General features: G+C 43.2%; 1 protein-coding gene across 2 annotated transcripts; it reads left to right on the forward strand.

The window, feature by feature from the left end:
* The first annotated feature begins 2,581 nt into the window (after positions 1–2,581).
* On the forward strand, positions 2,582–18,418 carry LOC128477938 (lim and transglutaminase domain protein ltd-1-like). 2 transcript variants are annotated; one of them, XM_053458109.1, is made up of 8 exons: positions 2,582–2,653; positions 9,095–10,172; positions 11,205–11,313; positions 11,428–11,545; positions 12,106–12,297; positions 15,604–15,794; positions 16,422–17,256; positions 17,432–17,710. In XM_053458109.1, the coding sequence occupies exons 2-8, from the start codon at positions 9,123–9,125 to the stop codon at positions 17,559–17,561; spliced, it is 2,625 nt and encodes an 874-aa protein (XP_053314084.1). In that variant the 5' UTR covers positions 2,582–2,653; positions 9,095–9,122; the 3' UTR covers positions 17,562–17,710. The 2 variants fall into 2 exon arrangements, with proteins under 2 accessions (XP_053314084.1, XP_053314083.1); XM_053458108.1 differs by having other exon boundaries at positions 16,422–18,418.
* The last annotated feature ends 225 nt before the right edge of the window (positions 18,419–18,643 follow it).

An 18,643-nucleotide genomic window follows, 5' to 3' on the forward strand; every position in this document is an offset into this window, starting at 1 on the left:
CCCTCTACCCAGCGTACAACAACCAGCCAATCACGGCAAGCGATGTACCTTACCGGTGATTTGCTGGTTGATTTGCTGACATATACATACATGCACTGCCCTTACACACACACACATATATAATATATATATCTATATATATATCTACACATATGCCTGTCCATACATACACATTTATACACTGCCCTCACCACACACCCCTGCCTTTACACACACATGTATATGTATATGTATGTATATATATATATATATGTATATATATATATATATATATATATATATACACACACACACACACACACACACGTATGTGTGTATATATATATATATATATGTATATATATATATATATATATATATATATATATATATATATACACACACACACACGTATGTGTGTGTGTGTATATATATATATATATATATATATATATACACACACCAGTATATATATATATATATATATATATATATATACACACCAGTGTGTGTGTGTGTGTGTGTGTGTGTGTGTGTGTGTGTGTGTGTGTGTGTGTGTGTGTATATATTTCTCCCCCCTTTGTCCCTTTCTCCCCATCTCTTACCTTATCTTCTGTCTTCTTTCTTCCATCCAGTTGTGGGAGCCCGATGTCTGGCACTTCAGACCTCGGCTTCCCTGCTCTCTAATCACTACGCGCCGGCTATTGATGCCGGGCGCCGGGACATGACGTCATCCCTGCGCTCGGCATCAATAGCCGGCGCCTAGTGATTAGAGAGCAGGGAACCCGAGGTCTCAAGTGCCAGACCTCGGGCTTCCCTGCTCCCTCATCACTACGCGCCGGCAATTGATGCCGGGCGCCGGGACATGACGGCATCCCTGCGCTCGGCCTCAATAGCCGGCGCGTAGTGATTAGAGAGATTGGTGGCTTCGTGGGAACCTCCGGCTTGGTAAGTACCCGGCGTATAAGACGACCCCCCACTTTTAAGAAGATTTTTTGGGGTTAAAAAGTCGTCTTATACGCCGGAATATACGGTATGTATAAGTGTGTATTAACATGAATGTGTAAGTTTGTGTGCATGAATATGTGTAAGTTTGGGATGTATGTGTATATGGAAGTGTTTGCGTGTTAGCGTAGATGTGTAAGTGATTGTGTATATGCACGGATGTGTATGTGTGAGCATGAATGTGTAAGTGGTGTGCGAGGGAGTGTGTGTTAGCATGAGCGTGTGTTAGCAAATATGGGTAAGTGTATGTTAGTGTAAGTATGTGTAAGCATGAGTATGTGTGTTAGTGTGAGTGTGTGAATGTGTGCACATATGGATACCAGTGCATATGTTGGGGGGCGAGGGGCTGATGGGGCCACTTGGCTTTGCTTGTCCCCTGGTAAAAAAAGGTGCCAGCCCTCCCCAGAGTGTGAACGAGAATTTTCCTGTGAGTTCCCAATAAATATTACACTCCCCTTGTTACTAAATATCTGAACTACATTTCACACGAGACGGCGGGGTGCGTAGAATTATGCGTAATTCTGTGTAATTCTCATTCCCGCGAACTCTCAGGGTTTTTGCCCCGATCTCCGGGTCTCAGGGTGAAGCAGCAGATTCTCAGACTCCCTTCTACCCCACGCCCAATTGGGTGCATTTGCTACCGGTACGTTATGGTTGGAATCCCTGCTTGAACGCAGGAGACTCCATGAAGCATATCTTTAAATAACGACAGGTTGAGGTTTCCATGAGGGCCGGTATTAGAAGCATTTGGGTAACATATTTGGTGAGTCACTGCATAGAATCTTCACGACGGTCTGTTAAAGGGTTAATACTCGCGGGGTCAGCTTGTTTGGAAAGTTCTTATGTATGATCGCACATTTCAAGCCTCCATCTTTGTTGGGAGACACGGTTAGAGGCAGGGCCAGACCATCCACCTACCTCACCTGTCCAGCCATCTCGAGAAGTATTGACATAGAAAGCCAGGATATGACATCATATTACAGCACTCTGCTTCGATACATCACAAGGAGGCTGTGTGTGAGGTCTATGCTTCTGCTGTGCCCTTTGTCCATGTGTTTTCTGATCATCTGTCATCCGTACTACACATACTACAGCTGGTGGACGGTGGGGAGAGGTCCTCTGATCACCCAACATTCTAACAGTGGGGCACCTAGGCAGTGACATCAGAGCGTGGAAACTGGGGCTGCCTCGCTTAAAATGGGACAGAAAGTATGTCGTTTGCCCTGAAGAGCTTGCAATCATATATTGTTAAACCTTAAAGGTGACCTATGGATTATTAACCCCTGCTTCACCGCTTCATTGCAGACAAAACACATGGGCATTTCTACAATTCTCACGGCTCATTTTACATCATCTCCCCCGATGTAACCGCGGACAGTGCGGAGACGTAACTATTAATATGGAAGTTTAATGTCGGGGCAGCCGTTGGGCCGTATCTGTTGTTATTGTATTTATATTCAAACCGCTTTATGGTCAGAGCGGTCGGTACGCCCCAGCGCGGTATTAACTACTATCATCCCAGGCAGCGGAAAGCGTATCGCCAGCCTTTGAAGTATTTTTAGACCTTTCTGAGCGTGCGAGGTGTTTAAATGGAAAACAGACCCCGAGCCGAGGGCCGGGGTATAAAGAGACGGCGTCTCCGAGCTCACATTGCGCTGGATGGGAACCCGTAAGTACTCGTTACACGGAATGCTTTAATGCGCAGATTCTTAAGACCCGGGGCGGAACAATGCGTTGTACTTTTTACATTCTTTTACTTTTCTTTTTAATTCTTTTACATTTGCTTTGATAAAATGGATGTTAATTCATCAGCTGAGTGCTGAGTGTTGTCGGAACTAGGGCATATTTTAGAATTATTTTAATCACCCATTGGTTGTTTTTATGGAGAAGGGGTAGATAAGTGGAACAGCCTCCCAGTAGAAGTGGTAGAGGGTAATACAGCGAGGGTATTAAACATGCGCGGGATAGACATACGGCTCCTGAATCTAAGACGAGACCAACGACTGATTAAGGTTTGAGTCTTTACAGCAGGAGAAACGGGCGACTAGACGGGGGCCGAATGGGGCCGATCTGCCGATATGTTCCTCTGCCTGTAGTTTACATGTATGTTTGTATATGTGTTTGTGTTAGTACGGTGTGCTGAGTATCTGTTCTCATCATAAGCTTTCATATCAAGTTACTTGTCCTGTTTAAATGTTTAGTTAAGGGGTGGGGGGTCTGACTGTAAAAAAAAATATATATATATATAATTTCTAAACCCAATTAATTCACAAATTTAGTGGGAAAAAAATGACCATTAAATATTTAGCTAGAAAATGATTAAATTAATTATTTATTTATTGTTAAATTGTCTGTATTTTTTTTTTTAATGGAGGGTTTGTGTTACCGAGGAGATACAGTTGACAGTAAGAATATATATATACATTAATCCAATTAATTTACAAATTCATATAAAAAATATCTCCATTGAATATTCAGCTAGAAAATTATTTTTGACATTTTTTTTTAATTTATTTTGAAAGTAGAGGATTTTTTTTTACTGATACAGAAGAGATACAATTTAACACGAAAAAAGGGCATTTTGTGATTGACTAAAATATTCCAGCTGCCAAACCATAGAGCGGAATGTAACGTTTTAGGAGAGAATGTCCCTGAAAGCTGGGGAATCGTGTTTCTGGGTAAATCCATGAATTTCACTGCATTACATATTATTTATATAGCACCAGCAGATACCGTAGCGCAGTATTAATATTTAAAAAAGACAGTTTAAAATGACAATGAGATTAGGACACATTAAAACATACTGGGACAGAAGGAAAAGAGGCTCCTGCTCTCGTGAGCTTACAATCTAATTTATCCAGTAATTAAAAATAAATGAAGAAATGCAATATTAAAGGGACGGTTTAATGTCTCGTCAGCACTGAACGCAGGTTAAAGTATTTTAATACGCATTCTTTTATCTAACAAAAGAAAAAAACTACATTGATAAGACACCCCATTCCTTGTTTGAAGCAGCCAATCATTGGCTGGAATTGAGCGTCCTGCGCAGGCACACGGCTGACGAGGAGACGCTCGCTCAAATTCATCTCATGCAGGGCAAATAAATGCAGGACGAGGAAAGAGAACAAATGCATGGAAGCGATACTGGTGAAGCCCTCTATACCTCCGCATGCAATAAAAATATAAATTAACGCGTTTACCCCTTTAATGCATTTAACCCTTTAATATCCTGTCGCTTTAAATGCTGTTGTCTGCTGGGTTGATTCTTAAACTTCATTTCAATGTAGAACTCGGTATACGCGTTACTTCTATATATTGTATTGTGTTCTATAGATTAATATGCGTAGAGATTTAATATCTGTTATAGTACCAGGGCAAGTATATATTGTATACTATTTGCTATATGCATACCCGGGAACTCCCTGTTCCCCCCTTGTAGGAGGTCCCGCTGACATCGATGGGCGGTCCTGTCACCATCAGTGGGCGGTCCCGGTGACGGACACATCATTTTTCGAAGGGAAGTAGGTGGGGAGCAGGGGGCGTGGCATACAAACTGCTCCTGCGACTTGTTGTTTCACCCGGAGACCCCGGAGAAGCGGCGATTCGCGCGGAGTCTCCGGCCAAAACCTGGAGAGTTCCCAGATATGGCGATCCGCCACCGCGAAAGAATGTTAAGGAATTAGAACGTAAAGCGAGATTCTTTTATACCCTCCGAGGGTTAATAAAAAGCCTGGAGTAACTAGTTCATGCTCGTCGTGTCGCACTTTGCTGCGTATATATATATATATATATATATATATATATGAGCTGGGCAGGAATATTGTGATTGGGATATTACAGTTCATTCTCTCGCGCATGTTTACCAATTAAGCAGATGCATGAACATCTGTGCAGCAGGAACATCCAGGCCAACGGTGCCAGGAATTGTGCTAAAACCCAAAAAGCGCGCGCTGAGAAATACTCGATACGCATGCAGTATATACATTAACAATTCTATGAATCCAGCGCGTGTTTCTCCAACTCCAAACACCTATCATACTAATTTAACCCAAGCTTTCCAAGTTCACGACTCCCGAAGTGAATGCCCTTCATGGAGATTCTCTGTCCGCGGGGTATTCTCTGCGCATGCACTGGAGTTAAAAATAAAGGGACTTCCAATGAACCACAAAAAGATCAAATGACCTCGGCGGCCTCGCAAAGCATGCGCAAGGAGCGGCAAAAAGAGAATACAACGCAGATCAGAGGCAGCCAATCAGCTTTCCAGCCCTTGAAATGATAACTCCCATCATGCTTGGACAGCAGAAGGTATAAAAGATGCACATTATGAGAGCCCTTCGGGGGCCGCAAGCGGACTGGGAATTCTGCGCATCCCTACCTGAAAAATATGGTGAATTCTTAAAGGACCGGTTTGCGGACCTTGAGGACCGGAGTTGCGCAGTCCTGCAATAGAGCGACTCTGACTAAGAGCGCACAGCAAACGAGGTATTAAACCCATTACAAAACAAGAAAAATTGTGTAATCACCATAGCAACCAATAGAATGCACCAGTATTGTTTTATGACAAAACCCTCAATATTGTTGTTCTTCTTCACACTTTTTTGGGGTTGTCTTTTATCTGGATTCCCGGAGTCCATCGATCCGCCTCGTTTCTTTTGTTTCACTCTTTGATTCTCTGTCTGAACTCCAGTGTTATTTGGTCATGGATCAGACTGCTATTAAAATGCCTGGGAGCAGAATGGGAAGTAAAAGAATCACTCAGTCTTAATCACCTAGCCACATTAACTAATAACAGTCTATGGAGGAACGGACTTCATTAGCATCGCCGTAAAGCATCAGCTCAGTGTGGTGTCCGAGCCGGGGGGTTATATTACTGTATACAGCGCTGGGGGTTACATTATTGTATACAGCGCTGGGGGTTATATTATTGTATACAGCACTGGGGGTTATATTACTGTATACAGCGCTGGGGGTTATATTACTGTATACAGCGCTGGGGGTTATATTACTGTATACAGCGCTGGGGGTTATATTACTGTATACAGCGCGGGGGTTATATTACTGTATACAGCGCTGGGGTTATATTACTGTATACAGCGCTGGGGGGTTATATTACTGTATACAGCGCTGGGGGTTATATTACTGTATACAGTGCTGGGGGGTTATATTACTGTATACAGCACTGGGGGTTATATTACTGTATACAGCGCTGGGGGTTACATTATTGTATACAGCGCTGGGGGTTATATTACTGTCTACAGCGCTGGGGGGTTATATTACTGTATACAGCACTGGGGGTTATATTACTGTATACAGCGCTGGGGGTTATTACTGTATACAGCGCTGGGGGGTTATATTACTGTATACAGCGCTGGGGGTTATTACTGTATACAGCGCTGGGGTTTATTACTGTATACAGCGCTGGGGGTTATATTATTGTATACAGCGCTGGGGGTTATATTATTGTATACAGCGCTGGGGGGTTATATTATTGTATACAGCGCTGGGGGTTATATTACTGTATACAGCGCTGGGGGTTATTACTGTATACAGCGCTGGGGGTTATATTACTGTATACAGCGCTGGGGGTTATATTAATGTATACAGCGCTGGGGGTTATATTACTGTATACAGCGTTGGGGGTTATATTACTGTATACAGCGCTGGGGGTTATATTATTGTATACAGCGCTGGGGGTTACATTATTGTATACAGCGCTGGGGGTTATATTATTGTATACAGTGGTATATATATATATTCTGGTGAGTTTAGTAATTATTATTATTTACTGATTTATAAATCGCCGTCATATTCCGCGGTGTTGTACGATGGAGAGAAGCGTATATCCTTTTCTGAGTGTTGCGCTGCATAAGGTTGCCGGTGAGACGGGTTATATGATAACGCTTCATTCATTCGCTCCTTCGGGGAAACAAAAGCCAACGTCACCCGGGGGGGCAAACAGACGTCTCCTCTCTGTTAAACATCTTAATGGGTGGGCGAGAAGAAGAACATGAACTCGCTGCAGCATTTCTGCACCCCCCCGTCCCTCGCTCCCCCTTCCCAAAGTCTTGCGTCAGATGGAAATGTCACGGAAAGGTTTACCAGCAGAGGAGGAATAACGGGGGGGGGGGGGTTTGCTGACAGGTTGATCCGTGTCGTACTGGAAAGAATATAGAATATGGAGTCTAATAATAACAATAGCCAACGTTCTATGGACCCCAGGGAGAGCGGCGGGTTTATTTTAGGACGTTCTTTCATTAACACGGTGTTTGTTTTTTAGCCTCGTTAGCGGCATGCAGAATTTGGGATGTTCCCTTTAATTAAATTAAATGTATTAAAACAACCTACATCCCCCCCCCCCGCAACATTTCTGGTGTACAAATCATGACACCAGTGCTGGGGGGTTGAGACTGGTCTGGGGCCACCCGGCTGGCCCTACCGGAAGAGCCGCCAGGTTCAATGCATCGCGAGGTGGCCACAGATCTCTATTTTAAAGCTCCCTGGGCTGGTCAGCGGAGATCAGAGGGTCTCCCCAACCAGTCCCAGCCAAAAGTCATGACTGCCCCTCCTATACCGAGACTGTTGGCAGGTGTGCACTGTAGGAAATGCTATTGCTGGTACATCATTGGGTAGATGAACAGATTCTTATGAAATTCTTACGCTAAATTTAGAGATGAGCGTATTAATTTTTTTTCAAACATGCTTTTGTAAATGGTTATTATTATTTATTACTATTATTTATTATTATTTATAGTTTATATAGCGTCATCATATTCTGTAGCGCTGTACAATGGCTAAACAGGACATACCAAGTAGTATATAACATACAGAAACAACAGGTGAGGAGGCCCCGGCGCACAGGAGCTTACATTCTAGAGGCAGTAAATCCCACCGCATGCTTTCCATTCATTCCAGCAGCGCGTTATAACCCGGGGCGGCTCGCGTCGGCTCCTCCAGCTGCCGGATGGCAGAGAGCGTTGGACATTCCTTCCCCCTTTACATTATATAACTTTCTGAGCAAGCGTTAGCTAAACATTATATACGGGGTCCAAAAAAAGAGAGAAGGGGGGGAGAGATCCAAGGAGAGGGAAGGAGGAGGAGAGAAAAAGACACAAGTTTCCACTAAATTTATTAAACGTATTTAATAATAGATTTAAACTCTTACCCACAAAACATGGATAATAAGAGAGGACGGATTGGATTCCCAAAGAGGGACTGGCTGTTCTAAGTAGGGATACTTGGGAGGTATGCCTAGCAGTTTATTATGCAGCATTTCCAAGTAAAAGTACAAAATTTGTCTGTAGCTCGAAGAACCTCCGCAAAAGTAAAATTATCCTTTTAAAGGGAGGACAGAAATGATTAAAGGGAAGCGGCGGAGCGCGGAGGCTCTTTGTACGTTAAACGTTGCTGGAAGTCTTGCTACATTAGACGTATGGCCAGGAAAAGGACGTAGGGACTGTTTTATAAAAGGGAAGAGGAAAGGGAGTTATTATTCCTATTATCGGTACATTAACAACCTCAGCCGTTCCTGACATCTCCAGCCTTCCTCGCAATTACGGAAGAAAAATGAGATGAGATGGTAACGAGCATTCACATTAGCAGCTGATGCGGCCTTCCGGACGGCACTCGGATAAAATAATGGCACAAAGTCAGGTTTAATATCGTGATGGAAACACAAAAACAACTGCATTCCGGAAAAAAAATTATATACAAATATAATGAAACAGTTTAAACATATTTAACCCTAATTTTTTGTTTTAAAAAAATCAGCTTTGTCTAAAAATAATATTTTATTTAATATTCTGGAAACAGCATACAATGTCAACCAAAAAATGTTGATGGTCGAGTTCTAGAATTCACCCGTTTGTTTAAATAGCGGTATGCAGATTGAGCAAAATAAACATTTTTTCATTGGCTGAACTGATGTGGGTGGAGCGAACAGAATATCATGTGACTATTTTCATCGGTCAAAATATGCTTGGCGCCTAAACAATTATTAGAATCTTCTAAGTACTCAAAATAGCTAGAACTTAAAACTTTAGCGATGATGAACTATGACTCAGTAACTTGATGGAATAATATATATATATTCTTTTTTTTATTTACCATGTAGGTTTGATTATTTATTTGAATAAAAGGAAATGGGTCTTGGGAATGGAGTTTCAACGAATCCAGAAAACGGTCAAGGAGAAAGAACAATTCCGCTGAATACCCCTTTGGTTGGGAACAAAAACAACAACAACAAGAAAACGATTAAAGGACAGTTTCAATCCGGCCAACAAAACGAAAAAATTATCAAATTTAAATCCAGCCCAAACAGTGAAAAATTAATCCAGATTCGCTTCCACCATCACGGCGATAGACAAGGTCAAGCGAAGCCCAACCAACTCAATGAAAGGGCAACTAAATGCAAACCTAACCAACATTCTGATCGACCGGTCCAATCTCAATCCAGCCAACGGTGTGAAGGTCTAGGCCAACCGCAAAGCGACCATCAGGGTGAAGAAATGGTCCTAACTCAGCCCAACCAACATGGAGAGAAGCCATTCCAATCAAAGTCTAACCAACACCGCGGACGACCGATCCAATGTCAATCCAACGAGCGGAGCGAAAAACTAATTCACTCTAAGACAGTCAACCATGATGAAGAACCGACTAATTATCTGCCCGGCCAACACCCCGATAAACAAACCCAACACCCGGCAATAAAACCTACAGGAACCCAACCTCCAAAGAGGCTCGATACTAACGTGACTTTAAAGATGGAGGAGTTGGATCCTCGTAACGGTTCAAATCTAAATATTAAAAATAAACCGACCGAGATTCCATCTTCGTCCGTAAGACCCCTCCACGGCCGCGACCAGGAAGGCAGTGCATTCAAAAGCCAGTCTGAAAGTACGGCATCCAATGTGACCGCCGGGAGTAAGAAGGAGGTGTTTCAGTTCTGGGCAGCGAAGAATAAAAGCAATGTTAACTTTGAGGCCAAAAAATTAAGAACCAACTCAAGCTCAGATCATGCAACATCGTCGAACATGATGGCCGACTCCAAGGATACGCCGGGAAACCATGGTGGAGTTGTTTATGTTGATAATGACCCCGCTAAACCGGGGAAAGGGATGAAGAGGAAGGAGCTGTTTTCCCTCTACACTTTTACGCACGTCGACCACCACGTCCTTACGATGAGTGAGACGGTGAGTAGGAAACCTTGTGATAATCTTGGAAGACCACGCGCCTACATTCTACCTCTCTAAATATTATACTAAGAGCCCTTTGTCACGATCTCACCTCCTGTTTCTATTAAACAAATTGCCCTCTTGAAATATTTGTGATCACACCTCCTCCCTTCCTTCTCTCTACTATTGTATCCATATTTGTAAGTTTTTCCCTGGCATGTCCATAAGGCCACGGGCCATGTTAGTGGCCTCTCTTTGAATTGACTCTGAATTATTGTCCTACTGGAGCCACGGTCTGCAGAACTGGACACGGTATTCTGAACGAGGTCTCACCGATGATCTATGAAGTGGCATTAGTATGGACTTTTTCCTCCTATTACATAACCTAGTATCCTACTGGCTAGTAACCCCCTTAACGCGGACCTTCTCTTACCGTGTGACCAGCATGAAAGGCTTCACCAGATCCACCATAATACATAATACATCCAGCGCATCACCCTTATCTATCACTTGAATTAGCGTCCCAGGACTTAGTAACGTCCGCCATGATCTTTCTGCAGTAGAAGCAGCTGCTTTGGATCATGGACGCCATGTCTCTCCAGATAACTACGAGCTGTGTAAGGTTATCATGAATTTAAGACTCACAGGCCTACCGTTCCCTGGGTGATCCAGAGGGATCTGGGCCCAGACGAGGGACTGGCCAGCCTCAACAGGGACACTCGGAATGTAGGGATACAACTTGATTTTGAGGGTTCCTTGCTTTGTAAATTATGTTACAATAAAGATAAAAAATTGTATTTGTGCAACTCGACATGAACTGACAGGTATTTACGCAAATACAGAGATGGGGCGAGAGAGATGGGGTGGTAATGGGGAGCGGAGGGAATTTAATCCTTGTATTACTCAGATGTATTATTTATGCCGTGATGCATTTTAGTATTTCTGACAACTTTATTATTATTATGATAATTATTTTTATTGTAGTTTATTGCTCCCATTGTTATGTTTATTCTATTTTTTATTCTTTTTTTTTTTTTTTTTTTCGTTTAGATGACGTCCGATTATTCAATGCAGGAAATTGTAAGTAAAATCACAGAGAAGTCCCGGAATGACCTGGAAAAGATCCGTGCCATCTGGATTTGGCTCTGCCATAACATCAGTAAGTATGTAGGATAGGGCAGGACCCCCAGTCTGTAGCTTAAACACGACGGGCCGCAAAAGCTGTGCAGTCGACATTCACTCGTCACACGTAAATCTTGCTTTGTGTTATAAGGTTACGATGTCGGCGGGTTCCTCGGACAATCGCCAAAGATATTCCAACCGGAAGACGTTCTGAAGAGCCGGAAAGCCGTGTGTTCCGGTTACGCCAGCCTGCTCAAAGACATGTGCGGGTATCTATGCGCTACACGCCTTATTACACGGACTAGCAATACACAAGTATGTATTTAATACAAGGATAATAGTAAGGGCAAAATATATATTTTATACAGGTGAGCAAAAAATACAAATATATTCTCCAAACTATATTATTAAAGCCCCTATGCAATATATTTCATCCCGGTATATATCACATTATATATTTTGGGGAAATGTATTTATTTTAAAAAAAGTGATTGTTTATTAAAATATAATTCTAGTTTTAAATCTAATATTGGTAAATTTAGTAATTTTACAGTTGGCTTGATTGATGCCCCTGAAGTCCTTGTTTTTTTTCCCGCTGCTATTGTATTTAACCCTCAAATGTATCATGACAATAAAATTCTTAACTGCATACAATCATTCTTTTGGAGTGAAAGAGACAAAAATAATCTTCAGGTAAGGGATGGAGCTGGGAAGGAAGTGAGTAGCTCAGAAGCAGCGTGACATGGATGCAGGGTACTCCAGCCCGGTGGGCTTCACATCGGTTAGGGGGACAGATTATTACAGGAGGTGACTTTGTATTTTGTTGCAGGCTGATTGGAATTAAATGCAGAGAGGTATCGGGGTACAGCCGAGGCACAGAACACAGCGAGGGTCTCAGTTTCCACAGGACTAAGTCCAACCACATGTGGAACGCGTTGGAATTCGATGGCCGGTGGCACCTCCTGGACGCCTGCTGGGGAGCCGGAACCGTCGATTTTCAGAAAAGGATATTTATACCGAGGTTAGAGTATTATTGAGGTCGAATGCACAATGGCCCACTTGCTAATTCTTTCAAAAATAAGTGATTTATAGGGCCACAGAGCACAGCAGGTCCCAACGTTCCTCTTCTGAGGCTTCTTGAGGGACCTTGAAGCCTTCAAGGGGATGCGGGAGCCAAAAGAGCAGTGCCGAAATAAAACCATGAAGGCTGGTATCATGAAAAACTGAACCATCACTGGTCAGCCATAGGCCAGTATGGAAAGTAAGGGTCTGTGTATCAAAAGGGGCTTTTACCAAGCCAGCCACATTGTCTGAAGGGTGCAAGGGGAACCTAGGTGGACCTAACCTGAGAGCTTCATTCAGATACCTCAGGCTTCCATTCTTCCCTCACCTTTAAGGCCAGAGGACCAAGCTTTTCCTCTCTCACGGGTACTCACTTGATCTTAGCCAAAAGGCTAAACCAAGAAGCGACTTTAATGAATATGATAATCGGGGTGTCTTATTTTACTCGTGGTCCCCGTGGTCTGACTCTACTCAGTGAGTATTTTCACATGCATTGTTCTTTGGTGAGGCTGCCAGGGACATTAAAGCGCTCCTTTAATTTTCCTTACGTGACTAGGGCTAAAAGAATAATGTATATAATCCATCCGTGGTGCTGGATGCAGTGTGAAGAATATGCAAGAAGATGGTTTCCACCCCATTTGTGATTCCAGAATGGAGCTTCACATGCAAATAAACCATCAATCGAGGGTCATTTACACGCCAGCCGCTATAAAGAGGATGAGACCATCATTTGTTACCAGACAGACATTTTTTGGTGACATATTCCCTCTTAAATATATATCTTGACATGAACACGTGTCCTACGGGTACAAAGCCCTGGCGGCATATGTTGGAAATGCATAACATTAATATCCTATTGGCCGACACATAAAGGTATTATTAATGCTTAATAATTTCAGGGTTTTATTGGAAAACTTAAAAAAAATAACAAAAAAAACCCCCCACTTTTTAGTTGTCTCATGATATTTTTATAGAGGTTCTGAAAAATGTGTTGAAATAGTTTATATCATAAATGATTAAAAACCATACTTTGAGGGTATCTCATGGGGCCAGAGCCGGCCTTAGGTGTTCTGGCGCCCTGTGCGGACTACTCGTCTGGCGCCCCCCCATCCCAAAAAAAGAAAGGAATCAAAACTTGTAACAAAACCCCAATCACTATATACTACGCCAAACATTGATGTGGTGTAGGCCTACCACTTAATTGTCTGGCTTAGTAGTAGGGATGCACCGAAACGAATTCTGGACTGAAACCAAAAGTGCAGCATTTACCTGGCCAAAACCGAATATGACCCCCCCCACACACCATAACACATAACAAAACAATTAAATAACAATATTTTTATATATATATATATTTTTATATATATATATATATATATATATATATATATATATGATTAACAGCAATCACATTCTTATCATGCCCGCAGATTCCAGGATGTACTCGTAGACTACTTGGCATGATAGGAGTATGATTGCCCTATGTACCCCGTCTCACTCCATTCTCCCTATCTACCCCCTCCTAACTATCTACCCTCTCCCTCTTTGAAGTTCACTTACCTTTCAGAAGTCCTGCGGTGAGGGTGCAAGGCCTCTGCCTCCCAGCTCTGCCACTGTATGGAACAGTATAGAGTGATGGGAGTTATGATGTACTTTAGAGCATAATTATATAATGAAAAATACATTGGAAATGGTACAGCATAACACCCATCACTCTCACACACTTACCAATCCACACATATATACCAATCCACACGTATATACCAATCCATACACATATATACCAATCCACACATATATACCAATCCACACATATACACCAATCCACACATATACCAATCCACACACATACACCAATCCACACACATACACCAATCCACACACATACACCAATCCACACACATACACCAATCCACACACACAAACCAATCCACACACATATATACCAATCCACACACATATACCAATCCACACATATACACCAATCCACACACATACACCAATCCACACACATACACCAATCCACACACATACACCAATCCACACACATATACCAATCCACACACATACACCAATCCACACACACATACCAATCCCCACATATATACCAATCCCCACATATACACCAATCCCCACATATACACCAATCCCCACATATACACCAAACCACACATATACACCAATCCACTCCACACATATACACCAATCCACACATATACACCAATCCACTCCACACATATACACCAATCCACACATATACACCAATCCCCACATATACACCAATCCACACACATACACCAATCCACACACACACCAATCCACACACATACACCAATCCACACATATATACCAATCCACACGCATACCAATCCACACATATATACCAATCCACACGCATACCAATCCACACATATATACCAATCCACACATACACCAATCCACACATATACCAATCCACACGTATACCAATCCACACACACATACCAATCCACACATATATACCAATCCACACATACACCAATCCACACATATACCAATCCACACGTATACCAATCCACACACACATACCAATCCACACATATATACCAATCCACACATATACACCAAACCACACATATATACTAATCCACACATATACACCAATCCACTCTCACTGTCACTCTATGCTTTCCTACCTTTCCTCTTTCAGTTTCTTTGCCTCCTCTTCGCTCTTCTTCTTAGTTCTTCTGTCTTCTCTTCTTCCGGGTCAGAGGGCACGGAGACCGGTGGGCGCGGCTTCAGTGCTGTGCGCCAGGATCTAACAGCAAACCCCGGCGCACAGCAGCTGTTGCCGCGGGGATCACAAGGGAGCGGTATCGGAGGTCTGTTAAAGACCTCCGATACTGCTCCCTTGCGAGCCTGCTCCTCCAGCGGCGGACATTATTGTCCGTCTCTGGAGGGGTGCCGGGTGCCCCCATACTGGCGGCAGCGGACCCCGCGGCGGCAGGGGCGTCGGACCGCTCTGCGGCGGACCCCGCGGCGGCAGTGGCGTCGGACCGCGCTGCGGCGGCGGCGGACCCCGCGGCGGCGCCCCCTGGAGTGTGGCGCCCTGTGCGGTCGCACAGGTCGCACACCCCAAAGGCCGGCCCTGCATGGGGCATCGGTTGGAGTTCCCATTCCTTCTCTTTTTCGGAACCTCCTTTGTAACCTCAGAATGCGCTGATTTCCCCCGGTTTCTGACGGCTTTTAATCTGTTCTCCTCGATTTCACGTTTCTGCCTCTCCAGTTACGAGGATTTCTACTTCCTCACCGATCCCGAGGATTTTATCGAAACGCATTGGCCTGATGACCCCGCTTGGCAGCTCCTTGAATACAAAGTGTCGTTTGAAACATTTGAGCAAAAAATCTTCAAAACCTCGGAGTTCTTCAAACTCGGCCTCTTCGTCATTTCACCAAAAGTGTTCTACCTCAAGACAGGTGAGAAAAAAATTGTAGTATTTTCTGTGACTATGGAAGCCTTATCCGTTATCGGTTTATTTCAAGGCTAGAGTGACATAAAATAGAAAAGAACAATAGGATACGGTGGGGGAAAAACAGGGTTCCTACAGAGGAGAAAAAAGGACATCTAGGAGGACACATGGATGACGGACACCTAGGGATAGGCATGTGGCTTTAAAGTAAATGAAAAGGCTTATTAATATCCTTCTGTTACAATTTATCATAGAATTTATTTATTTATTTTAAATTAAGTGGAGAATTGAGTATTATTTATTTACATGATAAATAACGAGAGGAAAGTCGGGATAGGCCGTGCCAGTAAGAAAATGTATAATATGGGATTTTTCAAAGGAAGGAGTGAAAATTATATCTATCTCTTTTGGTGCTGGAGCAGGGAAGTCGTTATACTGAAGTACAGCCTGGAAATGTATTCTTACTTAAGAAGTCCAACTTTGGTGGCCACCAGAACATGTTACAGAAATAAAAGAGACCGTAATATTATTTTAGAATGTTGGTCTCCTCTCCATAATTTTCATTCTAACTCAAGGAACATTATAATGTATCGATAATAGTAAATTTAACCCAGATTACCCTCTTTGTTTACAGATCGCGGAGAGGTCAACATTATGCTTGGCTGTCCCCAGCCAACAGAATTTAGCTATAAGATCTATAAGACTTCAAATAATGACCGCAGCCCGGTAGAGAAGACGTACGGGATGCTGACTATGCATGAATCGTCAATGACCCTCAAAGTGATGCCACCAACAGATGGTCTGTTTGAGCTCATGATATTCGCCAGACCCATGGATGGTAATGACATCTACAGATGGGTTTGTTCGTACCAGATCGATTGCCCGGACCCACAGGGTTCAGACTGGCTGCCAAAAAACCCTTTTCACTTTTGGGGTGTGCACCAGAAAGCGAAATATTTTGGAGTTAGCAGCTGCAGCCATGGAGGGGACCTCATCGTTGCAGAAAACGGTGCTTTGAGCCTGGTGTTTGAGACTTCCAGGCCGTTGTTGGCGATGTACGAACTCGCGCATAACAAGCTGGCGGAACCTCTCAGCAAGAAGTGTCTGGTTTCTCACATCGAAGAAACGCGGCTGGGTTGCCGACTTCTCCTCCCTTACCACGGCTTCTACAGGCTTTCGCTGTTTGTCAAAGACCCGGACGGGGAACATTTCCAAAACGCTGCTAATTTACTCATTCAATGCACCCACCCTATAAACCACAATGAACTTTTCCCGCCTAATCTCAGCATTCACTGCGGGCCGGGACTTAATTCAAAACTGAAAGGTCTCACGGATCCCAGCCACCTTTCACCCGTGATAACGACGACCAATGGGAAATGCAATATCACCTTTCACGCTCTACCAACTACGGAGGTGTTCGCCGTCCTGGAAAAGACCAAACGGAAGACTTCTTCATACTCCCTGGACAGGTATTGCCTAATAACCCACTTGGGGCATAAAATCAGCATCAGCGTTCTACTTCCAGAGGCGGGATACTACAGATTGAGTATTTTTGGCCGGAATCAAGAAAGCCAAGAATTCTCCCATGTTTGTGATTATGTCATTCGTTGCTTGTCTGATCATCACTGGCTTCCTTTCCCAAAGGTGTTCGGCGCCTGGAGACACGGCTGTATATTACTGCATCCAAGAGTCGGGCTGCTTCCGGAAGAAAGTTGGGAGACTTTTAGGGTTAAAGTCCCCGGGGCCTGCAAGGTCGTCGCAATTGGTCCGATAAAGACCGAACTGCTACTTACTAAGAACAAAGTCTGGGAAGGCAGGGTTTTCACTGGCTCTGCCGGGTCTCTCATCAAACTAGCTGTAAAATTTACTCAGAATTCAACCACAATGGATATAGTGATGTCATTTAAATCGCAAACAACCAACAACCCGACTATCACAGATGGATCCTCTGGTTGACAAAAATATTGGTTAAAGCATAAACCCCAAAACACTGACAAAAATTGGTTTTATCTGATTTTGGCTCCCAAAAAAACCTCCCTTTTCCTGCAGACTTGGAGGTCGCCATTGCTGTCAGTCATGTGATGTTTTGGATGACTTTCCCGGATCAAACACCGCACTGAGCTGACACTTTAAGGCAATGCTAATGAAGTCGGTTCCTCCAGAGAGTTCCACTAGTCACAGCGTCTGGCTGTGTGATTAAGACTGAGACATACTGTTTCCCACAGGCTGTATGAAAAGGATCCAGGGTGTTTCTCTAGACTGGGCTCAGATAACAGAGTGAAAACTCATACTCATTGGCTTATGATGGCGTAAGAATACTTTGCATTTCGTAAGGTAACCGTTTAATCAGTCCCAAAAGGTTTAAAAAGGTCTAAAACAATTGAGCTGTAGGCAGCTGGAAAGTATGAATTATAGGAAACCCGACCCTGTTCTCCATCGATACAAAGACCTGGAAGACCTTGTAATATTCCAAGAAGCAGGACCCTTCCACCCCTGGCTATGGTGATGAGACCAGTTTTCCAACTTTTCACCAGAATGAGCATTTATACATAAATCCAATGTTCCAAAAGTAATATTCAAACTGTAAATATAGAACTGCATCTGAATAAATATATGGGAAGTAACAATGTATACTGTTGTCGTTCATTCATTCGATTTCAGATTATTCACAAATAACTTGCTGAAGCCAATGGAAATCGGGTACAATATTTGTAGACTGGATATCCCAAAGTGAGGACATAAAACCTTTGGATTAAATATTTACCTATCCTGCAAAATTGGACCCATAATCAGCCACTTGGTGGTTTATCTATTCGTAAGTTGGAAGCATGAATGAGAATATTAGATTCAGAAGGG

The sequence above is a fragment of the Spea bombifrons genome, chromosome 1 (assembly GCF_027358695.1).
Source record: "Spea bombifrons isolate aSpeBom1 chromosome 1, aSpeBom1.2.pri, whole genome shotgun sequence".
In the NCBI taxonomy this organism is placed as follows: Eukaryota; Metazoa; Chordata; class Amphibia; order Anura; family Pelobatidae; genus Spea; species Spea bombifrons.

Coding starts and splice junctions, on each gene's coding strand:
- LOC128477938 (XM_053458108.1), top strand. CDS start 9,123: ATGGGTCTTGGGAATGGAGTTTCAACGAATCCAGAAAACGGTCAAGGA. Junction 10,173..11,204: donor TCCTTACGATGAGTGAGACG/GTGAGTAGGAAA, acceptor TTTTTCGTTTAG/ATGACGTCCGATTATTCAAT. Junction 12,298..15,603: donor AAAAGGATATTTATACCGAG/GTTAGAGTATTA, acceptor CTGCCTCTCCAG/TTACGAGGATTTCTACTTCC.